The sequence below is a fragment of the Erpetoichthys calabaricus genome, chromosome 14, assembly GCF_900747795.2.
Source record: "Erpetoichthys calabaricus chromosome 14, fErpCal1.3, whole genome shotgun sequence".
Classification (NCBI taxonomy): Eukaryota; Metazoa; Chordata; class Cladistia; order Polypteriformes; family Polypteridae; genus Erpetoichthys; species Erpetoichthys calabaricus.
The window spans coordinates 2482436-2503555 of record NC_041407.2 but is presented as its reverse complement, the minus strand read 5'-3'; the positions used below and the strand labels follow the sequence as shown (position 1 = coordinate 2503555).

The 21120-nt window shown below is 49.9% G+C and overlaps 1 protein-coding gene across 3 annotated transcripts in view; it reads left to right on the top strand.

Annotated features, from left to right (window-relative positions):
• Positions 1–21120, top strand: part of LOC114665163 (growth arrest-specific protein 7-like) — a 147567-nt gene that overhangs the window by 109712 nt on the left and 16735 nt on the right. For all 3 annotated transcript variants that reach the window (XM_051918817.1, XM_028819580.2, XM_028819582.2), the window contains 6 exons: positions 7436–7525; positions 8492–8607; positions 9363–9437; positions 14287–14365; positions 15167–15295; positions 15972–16095. In XM_051918817.1, coding sequence (XP_051774777.1) covers positions 7436–7525; positions 8492–8607; positions 9363–9437; positions 14287–14365; positions 15167–15295; positions 15972–16095 — 613 coding nt within the window. The remainder of the gene's footprint in view (positions 1–7435; positions 7526–8491; positions 8608–9362; positions 9438–14286; positions 14366–15166; positions 15296–15971; positions 16096–21120) is intronic.

The window sequence follows — 21120 nt, the reverse complement described above, 5'->3', positions numbered from 1 at the left end:
GATGTGAGGATCACCAAGTCGGAGAGCGTGGAAGTACGAGACGCAGACCTCTGACTTGGCACATCGCGTACTCCCAGCCGTGCTGCCCAGCAATGACCCCCTGACGTCGCAGGAGGAGCCATTTGAATCGATCCTGACTCGTTTTTGAACTGGCTGTGCAGTCATCGGGTGCACAGGCCCACAAACGGGACGGGGACTTCGGTTTACATCAATGGCCAGCAGATGGCAAGTGAATGGGGTGACGTGGAACAAGAGGCTCAGGACCAACCATTCTGAAACCCCCATCTAATGCTATGGAGTCAGCGGGCCCAGCAGGTTTATTCTAAAGATTAAAGCAAATGGAGTCTGGCGACGTTTTATAAAACCGTTTTTTCGACAAATCCTCGAAGAGTGAATTTACGTTTTTCTCATTTGAGAGAATCCAGAATGTTGCTTACGCACCACCGAGTTATGGAGGGTGGGGTTGGGATTCTCCCACATGCTGGTCATGTGGTATCGGCTCTGACTTTCGATTTGTTGATTTGCACTTTGAACGCCACCTGGGAGCCCACCAGATTATCGCCGTTAATGGCTGATTGGACCACCACGGCTCTCTCATAAGTGGGTCAAGAACTTTATTCCCGAATGTTGCCGACTTAGTACGTTCCTAAAACCCATGACCTGGTGAGGCTGGAGCTAGACGGCTGGGTCTCACCCCGGGGTACGTTTCACACGAGAGAAATGTCATCGATGAACGAGCTTTAGTCGAATTGTGGAACGTTCAGCGCGTAGAAGACTGGAGTTGGGATTCAACAGTTGGTGGAGTGCCACTACTGTTCTGAGGGTCCCTTTCCATGGGCTCTCTGAAGGGTGGAGTCCTTTGGAATATGCTAATATATCGTTGAAATGCTGTCTGAGTCTTCGTGAAGACTAACCAGTATGGCCTCTGGGATAGATATGGGGGCGAGATGTGGAAAGCTGCGTAGGTTTCTCTTAACTTAAAGAAGAGTGTGGGCAGGAGGAACGTTAAATTTGGAGCGCAGTTACTCTTGAGACGGAAACACGTGAGATATATAGATATAAAGATCTATATATATAATATATAATATGTATGTGTATATGTATATGTATATACTGTATATGTATAAAGATCTCCAAGTGACTTTGGCTCTGTTCGGGATTCGTTTTTTTACACCAGGGAATTACCAGTGGTGCTTTACTCCGTACCCGTGTTTCACCATTCCCTTTAGTTATTGTATGTGTACCATCACTTCGGACCACTTTAGCAACTTTTATTTATGAGAATAATATGTCCGTTCATGCATCCAAGGGGGTCCCATCTGCTTTTCCATATAAATTGTGTGTATCAGAGCACCGATGGACCTCCAAGGGGATAGAAGATGCACCTTTGCCTGTTATTCAGTGTTCACAACAAGTGGTGCGTCGACTGTTCGTTTGTTTTTATCCGTGTCAGGCACTGAGTAATTAATCTGTCTTACCGGATGACCTCTAACTTTTTTGTCTCGTATGAGTTACTCAAATGATGGAAGTTTAATTTAACTGGGGTTTATTTTTTTATGGAATTATGGAAGATAAGTCTCCATAATTTTAACTGAGACATGAGCACCTCTTACGTGAAAAGAGAGTGATATGAATGATTTGGATGGGACTAACATCACTAAGGTCCTCTGGTACAAATCTCCTTACCCCATCTCTTGGCATAAAACTCGGTTCTGTCCAAATTAGGCTTTAATCCCCCAGCATTTTCCCAAGGTTAAATGCTGAGTAGGTGGAAAAAGGTGATCATCATGTGTAGGAGCAACGGACAAGAACGTCTTGGTTCCCTGTCTTCGGTAACTGCTGGATGACGGTAGCGGGTGTTGATTGGCACACAGAGCCGGACGTCCCAGGAAGACGGAGAACAGCATTTGGTTTTGCTGCAAATTCAGGAAGTTCTGTTGATTCTCCAAGAATTTAGTGTGCGACTGTCCCATTGCACATCTGCACTCGGGTCCGAATTTGGGGTCCTGAGGTGGTAAATCGTATGGTGGGTGTGCCAACGTGGTGTATCAGTGCAGGCTCCCAACTGTAAAGATGAAAGTTAGGTGGTGCCATGCCACCTACTGTTTTAGGTCGCCTTGGGGATGGGTGGGTGGCCGTTTTGAACTCCAGATGTTCGGATTGCGTCTCGTTTCTTAAAGAACGGTTCGTTGGTATACATGGGGTTACTCTGCGATGGATGTTCACTTTGAGGGTGAGAGGGAAGGTGGACTGTCTTGTTAACATCTCGTGAGTTAAACGTGCAGTTTTCAATCTCCCCACTTAGCGTTTTATTTATAGTCGCACCATTGACGCCGTTCTCTCCAGAGCTCCATTTAGCTTTGGATTGCTGCTTTCTGTGGCGGCGTTTGATGAACGAGTAGAACTTCAAGTCACTTATTGATTTTATTTTGGCTTTATTGCAGCTCACAGTTGGCCTCAAGTAATTACAGTTGGAGTGTGTGTGTGCGTTAGAGCGAGTGTGCGCTTGTGTGTGCGTGTTCGTGAGAGCGAGCGAGCGTGAGGGTGTGCGTGTGTGCGCGCGCGAATGTGTGTGCGCGCGCGCATGTGAGAGCGAGCGACTGTGTGTGTGTGAGTGAGAGCGAGTGTGCGCTTGTGTGTGCGTGTTCGTGAGAGCGAGCGTGAGGGTGTGCGTGTGTGCGCGCGCGCATGTGAGAGCGAGCGACTGTGTGTGTGTGTGTGTGTGCGTGTTCGTGAGAGCGAGCGAGTGTTTGGATATGTGCGTATTAGTGCGAGTGTGCGCGTGTGACAGAGAGCGAGCACGCGCGTGCGCCCATCCAGCGCTGGCTCCTGCCTGATGTTTCTAGGATGTGCTTCCAAAATTTCCTCAAATTGGTTACAGTATACGGACGAACGCTTTTTTTAAAAAAAAATAAAATAAAACTCGAATTTTGTCCTCGTTATCCAGAAACGTAGACCCCAAACTTTTTTTTTTATTTTTGTGGTTTTATTTCTCCCCCCCCCCTTCGTCCACTTGCCCTTCTGAACCTGCCCCTAAGCCAGCGTGTAGGGGGCATGCGGCTCTCCCAGAACGTCGAGGACCCGGGGACGGCTGATGCCTCCCTTCGCCTTCACCACCCCCTTCCACGAAAACGGCAAACCTACGCAGATATGGCAGCAATGAATGGAATGCCAGCCATTCCTGGCTGCTTTGAGAAAGCCAGCGCTGCGCCGCATTAAGTTATTAGATAATATCCTGTGGGATTTGACTCGACCAAAAATATTCACAGCTGTGGAGCCAAACAGAAAGCACATGCGCCTCGGAGTGTCCGACCGCCACTAGCGCCAGGAACGCAGGCAGCCGAGCCGGAGAGGAAAGGCAGAGCTGGCCGGAGCTTCTCCGTGGACATCTGCCATCGTGACCCGCACCTTCACCTCCTCCGTTTCAGTACTTGACTGTGAATTGTAGCGGATGAGGAGTAGCAATGGCTTGTCCCAGTGTCACCCCGTCAGCTGTCACTAAGAATCTGGTTGTGACAATAAAGTTGAACTTGGAGGCTCTTCAGACAGGACTGACGATCAAGTCGCGTAAAGACTTTGGTGCAGAGCCTGGAAACAAACTGGCAACAGCAGCAGTGAATCGTGGTGGTTGTTTTATGGGTTCAGATATTTTTCAGTTGGCAGTACATCGGAGTAACCGCTGCAACCCCCCCCCCCCCCCAATCTCCACATACATCCCATACATCCATACATCACATCCTCAGACCCTCTTAATCCAACTCGGGGCCATAGAGGGCCTCTCCTGGCAAATGCATGAAGGCAGTGTCCTCATTTGGGGGGGGACGTCCGCCAAAGCTGCGGCTCGAGTGGGTCAGGGTCTTCACTGCAATGCCAGCGTGGGGCTCTGATTTCTTCATTTGATAAAGTCTCCGCCCACTTCCTTGAACCCCCCCCCCCCCCCCCCCCCCGCTTTAAAGGGTGCAGGCTGCTGCCACTCCAACTTCTCGCCCCGCCCACTCCACACTCCGCCCACTCAGTGAAGCCGTCGCCACTGTTCAGTCCTGCCTGTGAAGAAGCCCCTCTGTGCTCTCTCACAGGATTTTAGAATGTCACACGAAGTGCCACGCTAGTGTCACACTGCTTGGTGTGGCCTGAAAAGGCACAAAACATTCCTTTGTTTTTCCACAGTCAACATATATATTTTGTGGCTGCCTTTGCGTCTCTCTGATGAGGGGACCCTTTGGGTCTGGAGGTCCCCCCACCCCCCAGAAAGGCATCCCCTTTTAAATATGTTTTATGTGTCTCTTATTTATGTTTTATTTGGTGGCTACCCACCTGAGTGCCGCTTAGCCATTTCTGAAGGTGGACAATGAATGCTGCATAGGGTTGGCAGCCGGGGGGCCACGATTGTGCCGCCATCACGGTGCCATTAATTAAAAGCAGATTATGGTCGGCCACCATTCCTTCATTGCTGTCACTACGAGATAATATTGTGAATAATTAAGAAGAAACGAAGCCATGTCAGAGGCGTGTTTTATAAAGATAATGGAAAATAGGACTGAGGAAGGCTTATCTCCGGCCGGCTGACTGATGGTCTCCCCGCACACAACTCCGAGACTTCATTTCTTTGATCGATGAGCTCAATGTGGCCATCGGGCTCTGCTCTCCATTACTCAAATGTTAGACGTGGGCCGCACAGTTAAAGCCAAAGTGTTGGAATGTCCCCCACATCCGAGCTAGACTTGTCCACGCTAGTAACGGAGACTGGCAATGAATTCTAGACATGTGGACAAATGTGGCAGCCGGAGTCCGCCTGCAGTCACCACCCTTTGGACCCCCTGTGAGTTGAATTATAGTTTAAAGGGTCCCAATTTATCTGCTAACGTTGACTTTGTGGATACGTGAAGTGTAATACGCCATTCATCTGCTGCATTAGCTTAGTAGGGAAATGCAACCCTGCATAGGATGCCAGTCCGTCACGTGTGTGTGTGTTTATATGTGGCCACAAGGGGGCGCCAAACCTAAGAGGATGGTAAACAGCAGACTCCTTTAGAATAAAATAAAAGGTGTTTATTCCTCTAAAGCACTTTCCACAATCCCCTCTCAAATATTATTCACAATTATACAGAACTCAATAATAATTCTTCCCCCTTCCATCCTGCGTTGAGTGTTGAGACTCTGACTCGATGATATCAGGCAGCAGGCTCCTGGGAATGCGTCTGGTGTCAAGCCGTGCCTTCCTGGAAGCACCATAGAGAAAGTAAGAAGGTCCTCCAGCAACAGCACCTTCCCCAACAGGGTTGCCCTTCTGGACTACAACTCCCAAGCACCCCTGCGGGTATCCCGATTGGGTTACTGTATGAGGACCACTGCCACCCAGTGTAAGGGGGATGGAATCATTCCCCACCCTCGATTCTCATCAGTCTGTCTCTTAAGACATTCCGGCCGGGTTCAAATTCATTTCGCTGTCCCGTTAGCCGAACCGTGTGCTTCACTGCACTGGCCCCCCTATCTGGGTAATGATCCATATTCCGTCCCAGCTGGGAGGCCTGTTCTCCTTCTACAGTACAGTGTGCGCATTTGTACACCCCATCTAAGATCAAGCACTGTAGACCTCACCGCTAACATCTGCAGTGCACCATGTAGTAATACATTTTATTCTTTTATTTGCCATTCCAACAGATGGTGCATCACAAACATTTTGTGGTAATAAAATGCATTGCTGCAAGTCTTTATGCTGCACCATCTGTTGGAGTGACAAATGCAATGCATACGTCTCTGTTATGTGCCATGTGTTATGAGATTCATAAAAGCGGTGCTAATGTTTGTAATGCGTCATCTGTTAGAGTGACAAGTGTAATGCATTTTATTACTACAAACTCTGCCCCTGAACTGAATTAAGGGAGTGGTGGCTTGTGTCTAAAATATCCAGCACATCACATTTTTAAGGAAACGGGCTGTGCTCCTCCACGATGACATGAATGCCAGCCTTGACCTTAAATGGTTTGATGGGTGTGTGGCAGACTATGTAGAAGGTGGCTTCAGGGAACAACATTTCTTCTTCTCATTTAAAAACCTCTCTGTAGTGACTTCAGGGTCTTGTGGTAGTTGGGATGATGGAAGGACAGAAGCAGGAAGGAGCCCTCGAGACTAAAGCCCAGCAGCCACTTTATCTGTGCCAGCTCTTCATGAAGTGCCCCTGTGCCAGCGAGGCAACGCCCTTTGTTCTTTTACATGTCCTCTGAGGTTCATTTGGTGCGGGACAACGCCTCGGGTTGACTCACTTAAGCCGCCTGGGTGGGTGGGGGTGTGTTTGTGTGGGCAGCTTCATGGACGCGGAGGTCTGGATGAGCTGAATCACTGGAAGTCATTCTTTCCACACGGCTGTGCAGTTTCACCCTCCATCTGAGACGCACTTGAAGATTTGCTTTATGAAAAGCCATCAAGTTAAGGACAACGTGATGGGTCAGCGCTGTGGGCTGCTGCTGCCTTGTGGGGTTTGGGGCCCTTAGTTCAAATGGCAGGCCAGTGTGGATGGAGACTGCACAGCCCCCCTTTGTCGGCATGATGGCTCCCATTCTCCTCCAAATGCCATTCATATTAAGCGGACTCTGGATTGGCCCCGTGAAGCAATCCTGTTAAAATGGCGTACCACTGGGTTTATGTTGAAAAACCGTCGTCAGAGTCCTGGGGGGTTGGGGGTTGATCTTTTCTTGAACCTGCAACTGTGTGGTTTTGGTTGTTTGGGGTGCAGGTGTGCCCCCTACAGGTCACACTCCTATCTATCTATCTATCTATCTATCTATCTATCTATCTATCTATCTATCTATGTAATCCTGCCTACTATGCCAAATTCAATCTATCTAGTTATATAGTGCCTTTCACATATATCTATCTATTGATATTATTATACAGTGCTTTTTATAATTATCTATTATATATTGCCTTTCATGTCTGTCTGTCTGTCCTGTTTAAATGAAAATCTTCATCTGTCCAGATGTATTATAAAAAACCCACCATTCCATTCATGGGGGGTACTTACTTTCCTTGAACCTGCAACTGTGTGGTTTTGGTTGTTTGGGGTGCAGGTGTGCCCCCTACAGGTCACACTCTTTCTATCAATCTATCTAATCCTGCCTACTACACCAAATTCAATCTATCTAGTTATATAGTGCCTTTCACATATATCTATCTATTGATATTATTATATAGTGCTCTTTATAATTATCTATTATATATTGCCTTTCATGTCTGTCTGTCCTGTTTAAATGAAAATCTTCATCTGTCCAGATGTATTATAAAAGACCCACCCTTCCGTTCATGGGGGGTACTTACTTTTTCACGTGGCTGCTAAAGCGCTGGTCCTCGCTGGCGTTCTTCCTGTGCACTGGAGGTTTGCCCGTTCAGACACTGGTGTAACCCCCCCCCCCCCCCCCTTGTCTTCCTGTCTCCACAGATCAACTGCGTGACGTTTCCACAGCTGATTGCTGTGCCCGAGCAGCAGCTGCTGAAGCCGAACGAGTGGAGTTACTGCGACTACTTCTGGGTAAGGTGGCGCTGCAGTTAATGTGTGGTTTGACGGCTCAGGTTGGCCGCTGCTGGCTCCAGAACTTGGCAGGCCCCCTGGTGGGTATGGTGTGGCCTCGCTGTCTGGCCTGCTCAGAGTTCCTTTGTGAAAGCTGAGAAGTCTTTAATGTATCCCAGCATGCCTAGCGAGCGCACACACACTGTACATGGGGGGTAGGTGTGTGTGTGGGGGGGGGGGTTGTTCTGAATAAAGGAATGCATGCTAAGGTGGTGGGACATTCTCAGACCTGATTTGTCCAATTTGGGGTCGTCCGGGGCCACTGACTATTTTGGGCACAAGGTGGGAAGAGGCATCCGGAGAATGGGGGTCCATTCCCACCCCCCTCACCATTAGGTGTTTAATCGAGTTGTTCTTGTTGCTGTCCCTTGTCATTCTTACTTGGGTGTGACACGTCGGCACTCTCCGGTGCCATCATTGGTGAGTAGACCTACCTGGCCTCGCACACTCAGGGGGGCCGGGACCACTGTGACGTAACACAACATCAGATCTGACTGATTTACGGATTTTTCCGATTGTAACAATCGCCATTTTGGGTTTTTTTTTTTTTTGGCCCCTTGGTTGTTACATTTTTGACTTTTATTTTTTCTGGCGGTGGTCTCGTGTGCCTTGAGTACACCAGCAGCTGCCAGGGTAACCTTTCCCATTGTTGTTGGGGGGGGCGTGGCATGCGGGGTTGCCACCTGTGGGTTTAAATGGCCGCCCACTTTGCCACTTGTGAATATTTCTGGTTCTCTGATTTGACCTCGTGGGTTCCTGACTTTTGTTTATTTATTTTTCGTTTTGCTCGTTGACTTCGCCGGTTTGCACGTACCGACCATCCCGGCTTAGACCTGTTCCTCTTTTTCTCGTGGATGTCCCCTCGTGGAGTTCCTTTGGGATTTACGACGGATTTCCCACGTGTCCATCGTGTTTCTGTCTTTGCAGGCTGACAAAAAGGACGCTCAGGGCAACAACGTCATCACGGGCTTCGAGGTCCTCCTGCAGAAGCAGCTCAAAGGGAAGCAGATGCAGAAAGAAATGGCCGAATTTATTCGGGAGAGGTCAGTCGGATGTTTTCCTAATTATAGCCCACCCATTCCTATCCATTCCCTTTGGCCAAGGTCCGTTAATATGAAGAATTAAATCGACGATTGAAGGTCCATACTTTTAGCTTTCCGATGTGGAGTGGTGGGCTGCTGCGAGGACCTCTTAGGTTCCTTATAATGCGCCCATCCCACTTCGGTGCCCACCAGGATGATGGGACGAGGTGAAACGGGACGGGAATGCCGATGTCCGCCTCCCCCACAATGCATTGCAGACCATGTGACCATTGAACAAAGTGCTGGCAGGGGGGCCCACGAGGGTGTCTGCTCATTTACTGGAGAGACCACCACAGCCGTAGACGTGCAGGGAAGGAGACGGTGAAGATTGACGGAGATGGACGTGTTAGCCAGACGGCTGGTTTGCTTACTTGATGACCAGCCATCCCTGAGTGGGGCCGCAACATTTCACTTTGGGACAGGATTGTCCAAGATGGTGAAGTCTTAACCCATACAGGGATTAAAATGTGAGAGGGAGGTGGAAGGTGGCAGACGCGGACCTCGACCCCCCAAAAAACTCACTGCAGGCTTCTGTCCCACTGCCACCAAAGCAAGTGTCACAGAGGCTGGAGTGGGCCATGTCATCATAGAGCAAATAAAGTCACATGTTAGATGAGCTGCCACAATTGGCACCCACCCTGCCACCTTTTGTTAGGGTGAAAAGTGACGGACTTGGTGACGGCGAGGCGTGTAACGGACTTCCTGTCTCATTTCAGGATAAAAATCGAAGAGGAGTACGCAAAGAACCTTTCAAAGCTTTCACAGATACCTCTGGCCGCTCAAGAAGAAGGGTGAGTTGATGAAGTGCCACAAGATGTGATGGTGACAATCGAGTTCAGTGACCGAGGCGAGTGTTGTCGCGCTTGTTTGATTTGGGCATAGCAGTGCCACCTGCTGGGGGATGGATGGAGTGTGTCACCTGCCCTTAATGCCCAGACTGCTGCTGTGTGCAGTGCCAGGATGAGATGGCAGCAATGAAGTGTGTGTGGACAAGCAGACCGCTCCTTCACAGGGTCTTCAGACCCCCCCTTCCCCTTTTTCACATTTTGTTTTGTTGCGGCCTTCTGTTAAAATCACCTCCTTCATCGAGTACCCTAAAGTGACAATGGGATTTTCAAAAGTATCCCACTGACACAAACACTCGGAGACCCTCCACCCAGCATTTCGTTGAAGCCCCTTCGGCAGCCATTCCAGCTTGACATTTGGGCATCTCCTGTCGTTTGTTCTCTGCAGGTCCTCTTGGGCTCCTCTGAGGTTCTGCTGGTCTCTTCAGAGATGTTGGATTGGGCTCTGACTGGGACCCTCAAGCCCCTAAGCCCCCTCCTGTGCTGACTTTGAGTTATGAACCTTCTGCCCGGGCTCTCTGAGGAGGGTCTCGTTAAGAATTTGCTCCATTTCCCTTTGACTCTGACTGGTTGCCCGACCCCTGCTGTTGCCCCCCATTGTGCAGGGGATGAGTGGTCCCAGGTTTCTTCCAGATGTGATGTGTAGAACTGAGGCCAAGCAGTTCAGTGTCACTTTCACCAGACCATCGTCTGAAAGTCCTTCAGGTGCCTTTAATAACAATAATTCTTTCCTTTTATATAGCGCCTTTCATACCACTCAAAGCCACTTCAGGTACCCCCAATGTCTAACATCCAGCTGGATGATGCGATGGCAGCCATTTTTTGTGCCAGTCTGCTCACCACACATTAGTGGTGAGAGCGCCAATTAGATTGCCAGGGGATGACTAGGGGGCCACAATGACCAGGCCATGGTGACCCTGCTCTTTACAAAGGATGCCCAGGGGTCTTTTATGACCACCGAGAGTCGGGACCTCGGTTTGTATGGCTCATCCAGACTCCAAGCAGATTTCCGCATGTCAACTGGCTGCTCCGCTCTGCCGTTAGGCCCGGGGTAACGGAGTGCTGGTTGTCTTTCTGGAAGTTTCTGCCATCTCCTCAACACTGGGTCTCCGGAGCTCAGCCAGAGAGCCAATTGGATTCTGGGTCACCTCGCTTACCAGGAATCCCTTGATTTGCTTGGTCAGGTCAAGTGTCCAGTTCTGTCCTCCTTCCATTTATGAATTCTGTGCTCTGTCTATGCCAGTCCTGCCTTTAAGCTCTGCCAGTACCTCCTGGGCATTTTTTGCCCCCCTGTTGGGGGTCAGATGGCTCCATGTGCCTTTATGGGTCATGTCCACCGTCATGTGGTGGTGTAGAAACTTCTCAGCGATGGGATGTGTCTGAGCCGAAGGGGGCTCTGAATATCGGAGGTCCGCGGGTCATTCCAGTTATTCAGTAATGGGGGGTGTTGTTCGCCATTATGGATGCAATAAGAAGTCAAGCAAAAAGACCCCTCTGATTGGCTAAGTGAACGGATTGCAATCTATGATGAAACCTCACCTGAAGAAGGGGTCTTAGCTGCCCCCCTAAAGCTTGCATATTGTAATCTGCTCAATTAGCTAATCTGAGGGGTCTATTTGCTTGACTTCTCATTGAAGAAATTTTTCAAACGCCCCCCCCCTCCCCTTTTTCTTTTTGTCATTCTGGGGTATTCAGAGGGGGTCCGAGTGCAGGCGCTATATTCGTGTGCCCCATTGTGTGTTTCTGCAGTCCCTTTGCTAGGTTTGTGTCACCCGTCACCTTTCACAGGGGCCAGGCCGCCACGTCAAACACACGGCAGGGAACCTTAAATCTGCCTTGGGCACCATTTTCAGGGCCTTTGCCATTCTGGGGGCATTGGAGTGGGCACGGCAGTGGTGGATGGCGAGGGTAGCAGACGCCCATTGTGAGCTCAGCCGGTCTAAAGAAAAGCCGTGCGAGTGAAGAGAGCGGATCGATGGCGGGACGAGTGACTGGTGGTGATGGGTTATCATTTGTTTTGTATTTAACGCCACGACAATCTGCCATTCCTCATATTCCATTTTCCTATGAATTGAATTAAGTGTCGCGCCATAATAACCAACGGACGCTCCGGAAGGTTCTTGAGGGGGCTGCAAGCTGCAGGCTATAAATTTCAAAAATGACGCCGAGCTTATTTATGTCGTCTCCTGTGTTGAGTGAAATTTTTGAATCTGATAGAATTAATAAGAGGCTCGTGCTCAGCCATGGAATGACTGCGATGGACGGCTTAGCGTGTGGTCTTGGGGACAATAAACAACACGAAGACCCCCTAGCACTTTTACTCTGTTCATAAACCTGGAGAGGCGTCGGCCAATTCTTAAGACTCCCCCCCCATGCATGAAGACCCCGACATCTTAGCCGTCCTATGAATCTTTGTCTCGATGAAAACCCCTGCAGACTGACGATGTGTTTAGTGAGGACTTCAAGCCTCGCCCTCCGTTGCATTTGTTTCGTCTCTTCCCCTGTGTCATTAGACTGGGGGGTCGTCATTGCTGCACACGCGGGTCATTTGTGAGAAGTGAGGCGCCACCTAGTGGCTGTGGTTGAGCGGACGGCTCCACACACACACACACACACGAGCCTTTCATTTTACATATCACTAATTCTTGCTTCGGATCACCTCTTCAAGGCACACACTTTCACCATTTCTCCCTTTTTTAATATTAAAACGTTTTGAACTTGAAAAGCCGAATTCCCCATATTTTTTTTTTTTTTTGAGCCTGCTAGGCCCACAGCCTGCAGGTAGTAGTTGGGGGCTGGCTGGTTTGGGGTGAGGCCACGTTGGATGGGCCCTGCTGGTTTATCTGAAGGCCTCCACTGCTCTCCATCATCACAATCCCAGCAGCAGTGTCCCCCGGGGGGTCCCGCCTCCTAGGGCCCCAACTATAAATGACGGGAATAACATAAAATCATGAGAAGTAAGCATTTGAGATGAACAAAAATGGAAATAAAATACAAAAAGAAACACCCAGGCAGCCACACAACAACAACCATTAAACCAAACCACACAAAATGGCAACTCCTGTGCAAAACGTTGAGGCGTCACGGGAGAGCACGGTAGATATTTGAACTCTTTTTAGGCTCGTTATTTTTTTTTTGTTCCAAAGCTGAACATTTTTCCAAAAAACTCAAAAGCCCATCAAGCAAGGATTTCACACACACATCTCAACATATGACAAATGTCGCCCTGCTTTATGTTCCGTGAGCCTCTACGGTATGTAAATTCTCGCGTGTCTCGCCACACATAAGCTCAAAGGAACCTTCTGGAAGAAAGTAGATGATAGTAATCTGTACTGTCTACCGGCACGCCACGTCCAGCTTGCCCCCCACGGATCTATAGCTGTGTATGACACCCCCCCCCGGAGAACGTCTGTGTGGGCGTGTTAGCTGGGGACCGATCAGCTGATGCAGGTTCCCGATTTTCATTTTCGGTTTCCACATCGTTTTCATCAAAATCGAAGTCTGATAAGTGTCGGTGTCATCCATGCAGGGTGAACATTGCTGTAGGCGCATCTGCTGCACGATCAGCTGATGCAGGAACCCAACTTTCGTTTTCGATCTCCAGATCATTTGCATCACAATTGGAGTTTGAGAAGTGTCTGTGTAGTCCTCGCAGGGCGCACATCACCGTAGGCACAGCAGCTACACAAGCGTGTTCAGCACTACGATCGGTTGATGCAAGTGACTCTCTTTCGTTTTCGATCTCAATTGTTTTCATCAAAATCGGAATTCGATTAGTGTGTGTGTCGTCCATGCAGGGTGAACATTGCTGTTGCCGTGTCCGCTGCATGATCAGCTGATACAGGAACCCAACATTCGTTTTCGATCTCCAGATCATTTGCATCAAAATCGAAATTCGAGAAGTGTCTGTGTAGTCCTCGCAGGGCGTACGTCAGCTGCACGAGCGTTTTCAGCACTCTGACTGATGCAGGTACACGACTTTCCCGAATTTCGATCTCCAGGTCATTTGCATCAAAATCGAAGTTCGAGAAGTGTCTGTGTAGTCCTCGCCGGGTGAACATTGCTGTAGCCGCGTCCGCTGCATGATCGACTGATGCAGGAACCAGACTTTTTGTTTTTTGATCCCCAGGTTGTTTGCATCAAAATTTGCATTCGCTAAGTCTGACTCGGCGATAATCTGTAATAAATAACACGCCCGGAGCATTTTGCTTTGCTCTCTCTCGCCCCCTCCAGACGTTGGTTGCGCTACGCTACTCGGGCACACGCTGGGGTTTCAACGTCAAGTCAACGAGTCTAACGGTCCTCCTAGCACAGAGGGGTCTGCCTAGAACAGTAGCGGTGAGTTTTAGTGACACTTACAGCTTTTATTGCCCTTCGCCCCTGGGTGTTGGTCGACAAAAGTCGATATCCGCCCTTAAAGGGTTAACATACTAAAACAACCCAAATGGAAAAACTCGCGTTGGGATTGGCTACCGCATCTCACAAACATAACGGAGCAGCCATGGAAACTAACCAATCCCGACGCGGCTGGTGCCCCCCCCTCCACCTGTGGGACGCGTTGTTGTTTCTTCTTCCTCAAAACGAACTCGCGTGTCAAGCGGCCCACTGGGGTCTCGGTGACGGGCAGACTTTGTGGTGCTTGGTTTGCAGTCAAAAATGCTGGAGGACACGAGGACTTTGTGATTTTAACCCCAACCCTGACATTCTGGAACTGCAAAAGAAAATGGCCCCCCTGGCCCAGCATGCACTGGTGTGATTTGTATTTTGTTTTTTTTTTTGCCCCCCCCACTTTTAGCACACTGGGAGAAGCCTGGGCACAACTCAAGAAAAGCCTGGCAGACGAAGCAGAGGTCCACGTGAAGTTCTCCTCAAAGGTAATGGAAGCAAAGTTTGGATGACATGGAGTGGTGGTCCCAGGCACCCCCTGTGACTTTGGGCTTTTGTTCCAAGCAACTTCTCTCTTTTGTTTTATAATCGGACCCCGGGATTAATTAAGGAAGTTATTTTCCTTATTTTGGGGTCAACTTAAAAAAAGACCCCTTTAACCCACAGAAGATCCTAAAATGATGACAGACCCAGGCCTGGCATGTTAACCAGTGCAGGCCTAGCAGGGTGTCTGTAAAAATGAGACACAGAAGGGGACATTGTAGGTGACGGGACCCCCAGAAGTCGTCTCCTGCTCTGCTCAAGTGTAAAGCCGATGTTGTTTTTCCTAAATAACGTGAAGACCAACATGGGGGCCAGCAGAGTAGAACTCGGGTAAGCAGTCGGTGGGCCTCTGTGTGCCCGCGCCTGGGAGGCCAGCGGCGCTCGGTGCGGAGGAGACGCTCTTCTGTAACGCGGCTGCAATGGACGGCCTGCAGAGAAAAGAAGGAAGTTGGGGGCACTCCTGAGGTCAAAGGGCACAGAGGAAAGCCGGGTGGTGGTCTTTAGTTCTGTAAAGTTTTAAAAGGCAGAATCCCACCTCAATAGTTAAACTGTTTGGAGGGGGATGAATTCAGGCCAACCTGTGCACATGGAAAGTAGGGAGTTTGGTTTAAAAAAGCTTCTGTTGTGTAGGAGACCTGCATACGTAGCCATCGACGTTAACCTGGGGGGCCAGTAAACGAGGGGCGTCCCCCCCGAGCGCGTCTCCAGCTGTTATCTGATCTCACCGACGGCGTCTTTGTTTTCAGCTACAAAGTGAGGTGGAGAAGCCGTTGCTTTCGTTCCGTGACAACTTTAAGAGGGACATGAAGAAGTTTGACCACCACATCACCGACCTGCGGAAACAGCTAGCAAGTCGCTACGCCGCTGTGGAGAAGGTACGTCCAGCTCTGGTGACTTAGAGGCGTCGGAGAGCGAGAGGGAGATGGCGCCGTCACGTAGTCCCAAGCGACTCAATGGTACGGCCATGTCGTCCACATCCTAAAAATGATCATTTATTATGATTGTACCCATTATTTATTATATAGGGGTGGCACGGTGGCGCAGTGGGTAGCGCTGCTGCCTCGCAGTTAGGAGACCTGTCTGGGTTCGCTTCCCGGGTCCTCCCTGCGTGGAGTTTGCATGTTCTCCCCGTGTCTGCGTGGGTTTCCTCCCACAGTCCAAAGACATGCTGGTTAAGGGCATTGGCGGTCCTTAATTGTCCTTAATGTGTGCTTGGTGTGTGTGCCCTGTGGTGGGCTGGCGCCCTGCCCGGGGTTTGTTTCCTACCTTGCGCCCTGTGCTTGGCTCCATCAGACCCCCGTGACCCTGTGTTAGGATATAGCGGGTTGGATAATGGATGGATGGATGGATTTATTATTATATAGTGACTTTCACAAAGCACTTCAGGAACCTCCATCTGCCTCCACGTTTGGTAGAGCGGAGGCTTGTAAAGAACCAGAACCTGGAATGTGTGCGGACATAAGCAAGAAAACCTACCGAGCAGCCTGGTTATCTCAAGGAGTCGAGGGTCTAATGCCCGCCAAACACTGAAACGCTGCTCATCTCTTACAGGCAAGGAGGGCTCTGGCCGAGAGGCAGAAAGATCTGGAAGTAAAGACCCAGCAGCTGGAGGTCAAGCTGAGCAACAAAACCGAGGAGGACATCAAGAAGGCCCGGCGGAAATCCACGCAGGCAGGTCAGGCGTCTTCCATGTTCTCTCTGTCTGGAGGGTCTCAGTTCTGGATTGGCGCGATGTGGTGGGCGCGGATGACGCTCTCATCGATCGATTTTTATCCAGTCGGGTTCACTGGGCACTCGGAGGCCATCTTGGGGCGGCACTGATTTTTCATTTGGTTCAAACTAAAAACACAAAGGAAGATTGTTCTGTACAAATGAATGAATTAATATTAATTGATAAGATTGTATTGTAGTAATGAGAAACCATGTGTGCCAACATCGGAGGCGTTTTGTTTCGTCTTTTAACGTTTGTTCTTCTGCAGTGTGGAATGTAAACGGGGTGAAGCACAACGTTAAACCTTAACGGGCCTCGTGTGTCGCCGCTAAGAAGCCGAGCAGAACGGCCGGTGCCCACTTTGGCCTACTCTGCCCCGCAGTGGGCTGGCATCCCATCCAGGAGCGCTTGTTGCCTGGCGCCTCACGCCCCTTTAGTGGGTGGATGAGAATCGGATTCACAAAATGGACGGCTGGACTGTCGCTCGCTTCCGTCGTCTGCGCCCAAATTTCAGAGCCAAGAGGTGAATGGAGGTCGTCGGTGTCGCTGGCCGCCTCTCGCCAAGGAAGTCCGAACGAGGACAATCTGCACGGATGAGCCCGCGTTCTCTTCTGCAGGAGCTTTCTGTCCCACAGGCTTGCCAGCAAACACGGCTTGGCAGCTCGGCCCTGCATAAACGTTCCGTTGAAAAGGAAATGTTGCAATTTTTCAAGTCTGCGGACTTCCCACACCCATTTGCTTTTGAACGCTGCGCATGTTTCAGTTTCTGAAAACAACAAAAAAACAAAACAAGCAGGAATGCTGGACTGGAAAATTTCATCATTGGAGCTTGGAAATGAGCAGAAGCCAGCTGGCCGCCTCCTGCTCTCCGTGTGCTGCCCTGGCGCTGCCTCTGAAGGCCACCGCCTCGTTCACAGACCCAGTGTGCCTCGGACTGGCAGAAGGGACTGAAATAAGAGGGGGGGGGGGCACGGTGTGTGAAGCCAACCCGGACACAGACAGGCAGGTGACAGGTTTTGCCACACTACACCCGTTTATTTACAGAATAGTGTGCCCACGCACCAGCACCACGACACCCCACAATAGGCCCTTCTCTGCCGTCAGCCCACTCCTCCTCCTCCTCAGGCTTTGTTCGGGACAAAGGACTCTGGGGGGGCCAGCCACATTTTATAGGGCACCCAGAAGGACTCCAGGTGCCCAATGAGCTTCTGCTGGGTGTGGTGGAAATGTGGCCAACTAGGGCCCTGAAAATGTCCATGCATGTCCTGGCCGCAGCAGGCTGGAGTTCCACTGGAAACCAAAGGGGGCTGCCCTCTGTCCTGTCCTGAAAATACTCTCTCCCCCCAGTCCTGCCACACTCAGGGTGTCCCAGCTGGGTAAAGATTCCAGCTGCTCACCACAGGTGGCACAGGGGTGAGTGCCCGCTGCCTTGTGGATCCTGTGCCCTGAGTGTTCAGGTCTCATTCTCCACATGTGGATGGTGAACATGTGATTCTGAAATGTGTGTGTGTGTGTGTGTGAGAGAGACTGGGGTCCCGTCAGGTGGTCCCTGCTTTGCATTGAGTGTTGTTCAGTTAGCCTCCTAAACTCCATTAAAAGCGCTGGAGTTTGTTAGGCTTTGTATGTGAGATCACCACAGACTTGGGAGTGCAGTTACCCTCTTTAACAGGAGGGGGCACTGTAGGCAACACTTATTATTAATGGGTGGCATCAGCTGTTGAAAGGGTAAGGGAGTCAAGTCAAGTTGGGGAGCATGCACTGGTACAGCACCCACCACGCGACGGGATCCCGTTTGCAGCCCCCCAGGCAGACACGCGGTCCAGTCCCACCCTCTATCTGCCTCTGCCAGGTGTTACGTGGGTGTCCCCTTGGCCTGGTCCAGACGCTGGGGTCCCCAACAAAGAGGATCCTACGAGCCGGATCGTCCTCGGGTAATCGCGACACATGGCCGTAGTGTCGTAACTGACGCTCCCTCACAATGCAGGTCATGTGCCTCTTTTGTGCCCCTCAGAGACACGGTGACAATCAATTAAAAAAAATATTTAAGTATGAAAATATTATAAAAAGCAAAGTAAATAAAAAAAAAGTATAAAATAATTCAACAACGCAAAGAATAAAGATGAGCGACACAGGCAAGTGGAGTCGCACGCGGGTTTCAAAAACGGGATTTCACAATCGGCGAAAGGCGCGAAGGAGCGTCTCTGGAGATTTGGGAGGTTTTGCCCCCTGAAGTCTCGTCTACACACACACACACACACACACACTGCAGGGGTGTAACGCCGCCAAGTGAGGTACGTTTTTGAAGACGGTGCCTATTTTTTCCACTCAGAGACGCCCTAAAGCTCACCATCGTACTTATTACCGGGCCACGCAAAAAAGTCGCCACCGCCAAACCGCCGTGACCTGCCATTTGCCGTTTCTTTGCTGAGCTTATTTACCCGTAGATTCGTTTTATTTATGGATTCCCCCCCCCCAACCACCCCCGAGATGTTTATTTAAATCCTAAAATGACAGGCCGATACGTGCAGAATTAACGCATGAAAACGCTTCCGAACAGAAGCTACGCGTCTTCCTTCTTGTTGAGGACACCGATTGTGCTGAACGTGAAATTGAATTTATTTAGCAGTTCCTCGCCCGAAAAAGTGAAACGTTGAACATTGCTACAAATTGAATTTTGTTCAAACTGTTTCTCTGTGAATTCTATTTTTGCCGCAAGTCATTTCACTGCGAACTCAGCTGGATGCGAATTGTCAAGCACACCCGCCCCCCCCCACCCCCTACGCTAGTTTGATTTGGTGAGAGACATTTTGTTGCAGATTCAAGTTCGTTCAAATCGCTTTGCTATGAATTCAGATTTGATTTGCCGTGAATCGTTTGTCTGCAAATTCAATTGTTTAAAGTGCAGTTGTTTCACTGATAATGTGCAGATCGCGTCATTTCCAATTAGATTTCAATTCAATTTGGCACAACCCGCTTCGCTGCGAATTGAAATTCAATCTGGTGTGAACCCTTTCGCGATAAATTTCACTCTGGCGAGATTTGCTTTGCTGCGAATTCAGTTTTGCTTGAACGATTTCACTCATCACTTCGCAAAGAACGTCGTCGTCTTACCATTAAAAATGAATACCCGCTCGAACCCGGCCGCAGAAAGGCAGACGTCCACTTGTCAAACGGAGTGCCGATCCTAACGTGTTCTGGTAAGCGGCAGGGCGGAGCCATCTTGTCTGCTTTGCATTATTAAGCTCCCAAAGCCGTCGCTTTAAACGAATCAGAGTGGCGGACTAATTTCCAGGTGGATTCCCTCCAGGCCCGGTCTTGGGTATTATGGGGCCCTAGGCGAAAGGGGGGTCCAGGGCCCCCCTGGAAGCTCTGTGAAATGCGTGAAAATTAGACCAAGGAGTCGATCCGGGGCCCCTCGGACGCCGGGGCGCTAGGCGGTCGCCTACTTCGCCTATGGCTAAGGCCGGGCCTGATTGGGACAAATAATGCTGTAGTATATTTAAGTATACTGTATATGACAATTGCTCACTCGGACAATTTGTTTTGGGGGCCCCCAACAAGGCGGGGGCCCTAAGCTATAGCTTGTGTAGCTTATACGTAAATCCTGCACTGATTCCCTCACTGACTTCCCAGTCCCATTCAAGATGAGGGTCTTTCTGGTAACCAAAGCCCAAAATTTGAACATGGGGGCCGTTACGACAGATGCCCATCAGAACGTTCTCAGTGATTTGTAAATGAATTGAATTCTCTTCAAGATGGGATGCCTTAAAGTGGGGGGGCCTTACATTGTGGCGTAATGAACCGGACCTCAGGTGCACGGACTTTTTTGTCAGGCTGATGTTTGCAATCCAGATATTCCATTACATTTCTGCAGGTGGCTAACCCAATAACAGTACTACCAAAGAAACGTCAGGATACAGAAACCGTACGAAACCTGGAAATTAAAAAAGTTAACATTTAAAGTCGGAAAGGAGACCAAAAACCGGGAAGTCAAAAAGAAAAGAAAAACGGCACACCTAACTCAAAACACAAACCCAAAATTGCCGTCAGCTGGAGTTCCTAACTGGAGTATCGCTGAAGAGGACGCCTGCCAGAGCTTTAGTGTTATCCCTAATCTTGGACGATTTGCTGTTTTCAATTATTTAAAGTGTTGCGACACATGGCGTCTGGTGCCGAGGTCCCCCAGAGCTCGCTAGTTGTGTCTTAACAACAGAGGAGAGGAATCCAAAAACTAAACTATCTGGAGAAATGTGGGAGTTTATAATAAAGTGAGACCCCCAGCGCGGCGCCGCTCCCCCGTCCTCGGGTTCACTCGGTCGCTTTGAACACGTTAAGTGAGGCGCCAGCCCAAAGTGTCTTCAAACTGTGCTCTGCCGCTTGTGCTGGACTTACTGAGATCCTCCAGGCTTTGGGGTGACTGCTGGACCACCTGGACCGGACCACAGTGAGGCTCACAAAGAATGTTCTGGAGTTGGACCGGGCCCGACTGGCTCTGCTCCCCTGGTGGTTTGGGAGCTCATGGCTTATTCACTTATTTGTCTCCTTTTTGTGAGCACATTGTTTGATGGTGGGCGTTGCGTGCCTGTTCTCTAAAAATAGCCCCCTAATTCATTAGTTCAGCGACAGGAAAGTGCAGCAGAAAACAACAGGAATGAAGGAGGCCAAAATGTGCCTTGAAGTGGGTTACGGAAATTGTTTTTGGATTTCATTTAGCAGGAATGAAGGCAGCGTCCCAGTGCGGACACAGCACTGGGCACACATCATCCACGCCAGGCCAAGTTATGGCCGTCGATTCACTTCATATGCGTGTCTCGGGCATGTAGGAGGAAACGACGCTGCCCGGCCCCCCAGTAGACAAGGGGATAGGGTGGGCATGAACAGACCGAGCAGAGGCTGCGCATCAGTGGCGCTACTGAGACTTGCGACTTCATTGAGGAGCGCCGCACAACTCTGAGCTTATGCTGCCCTCTGCTGGACACTCCCGTCATT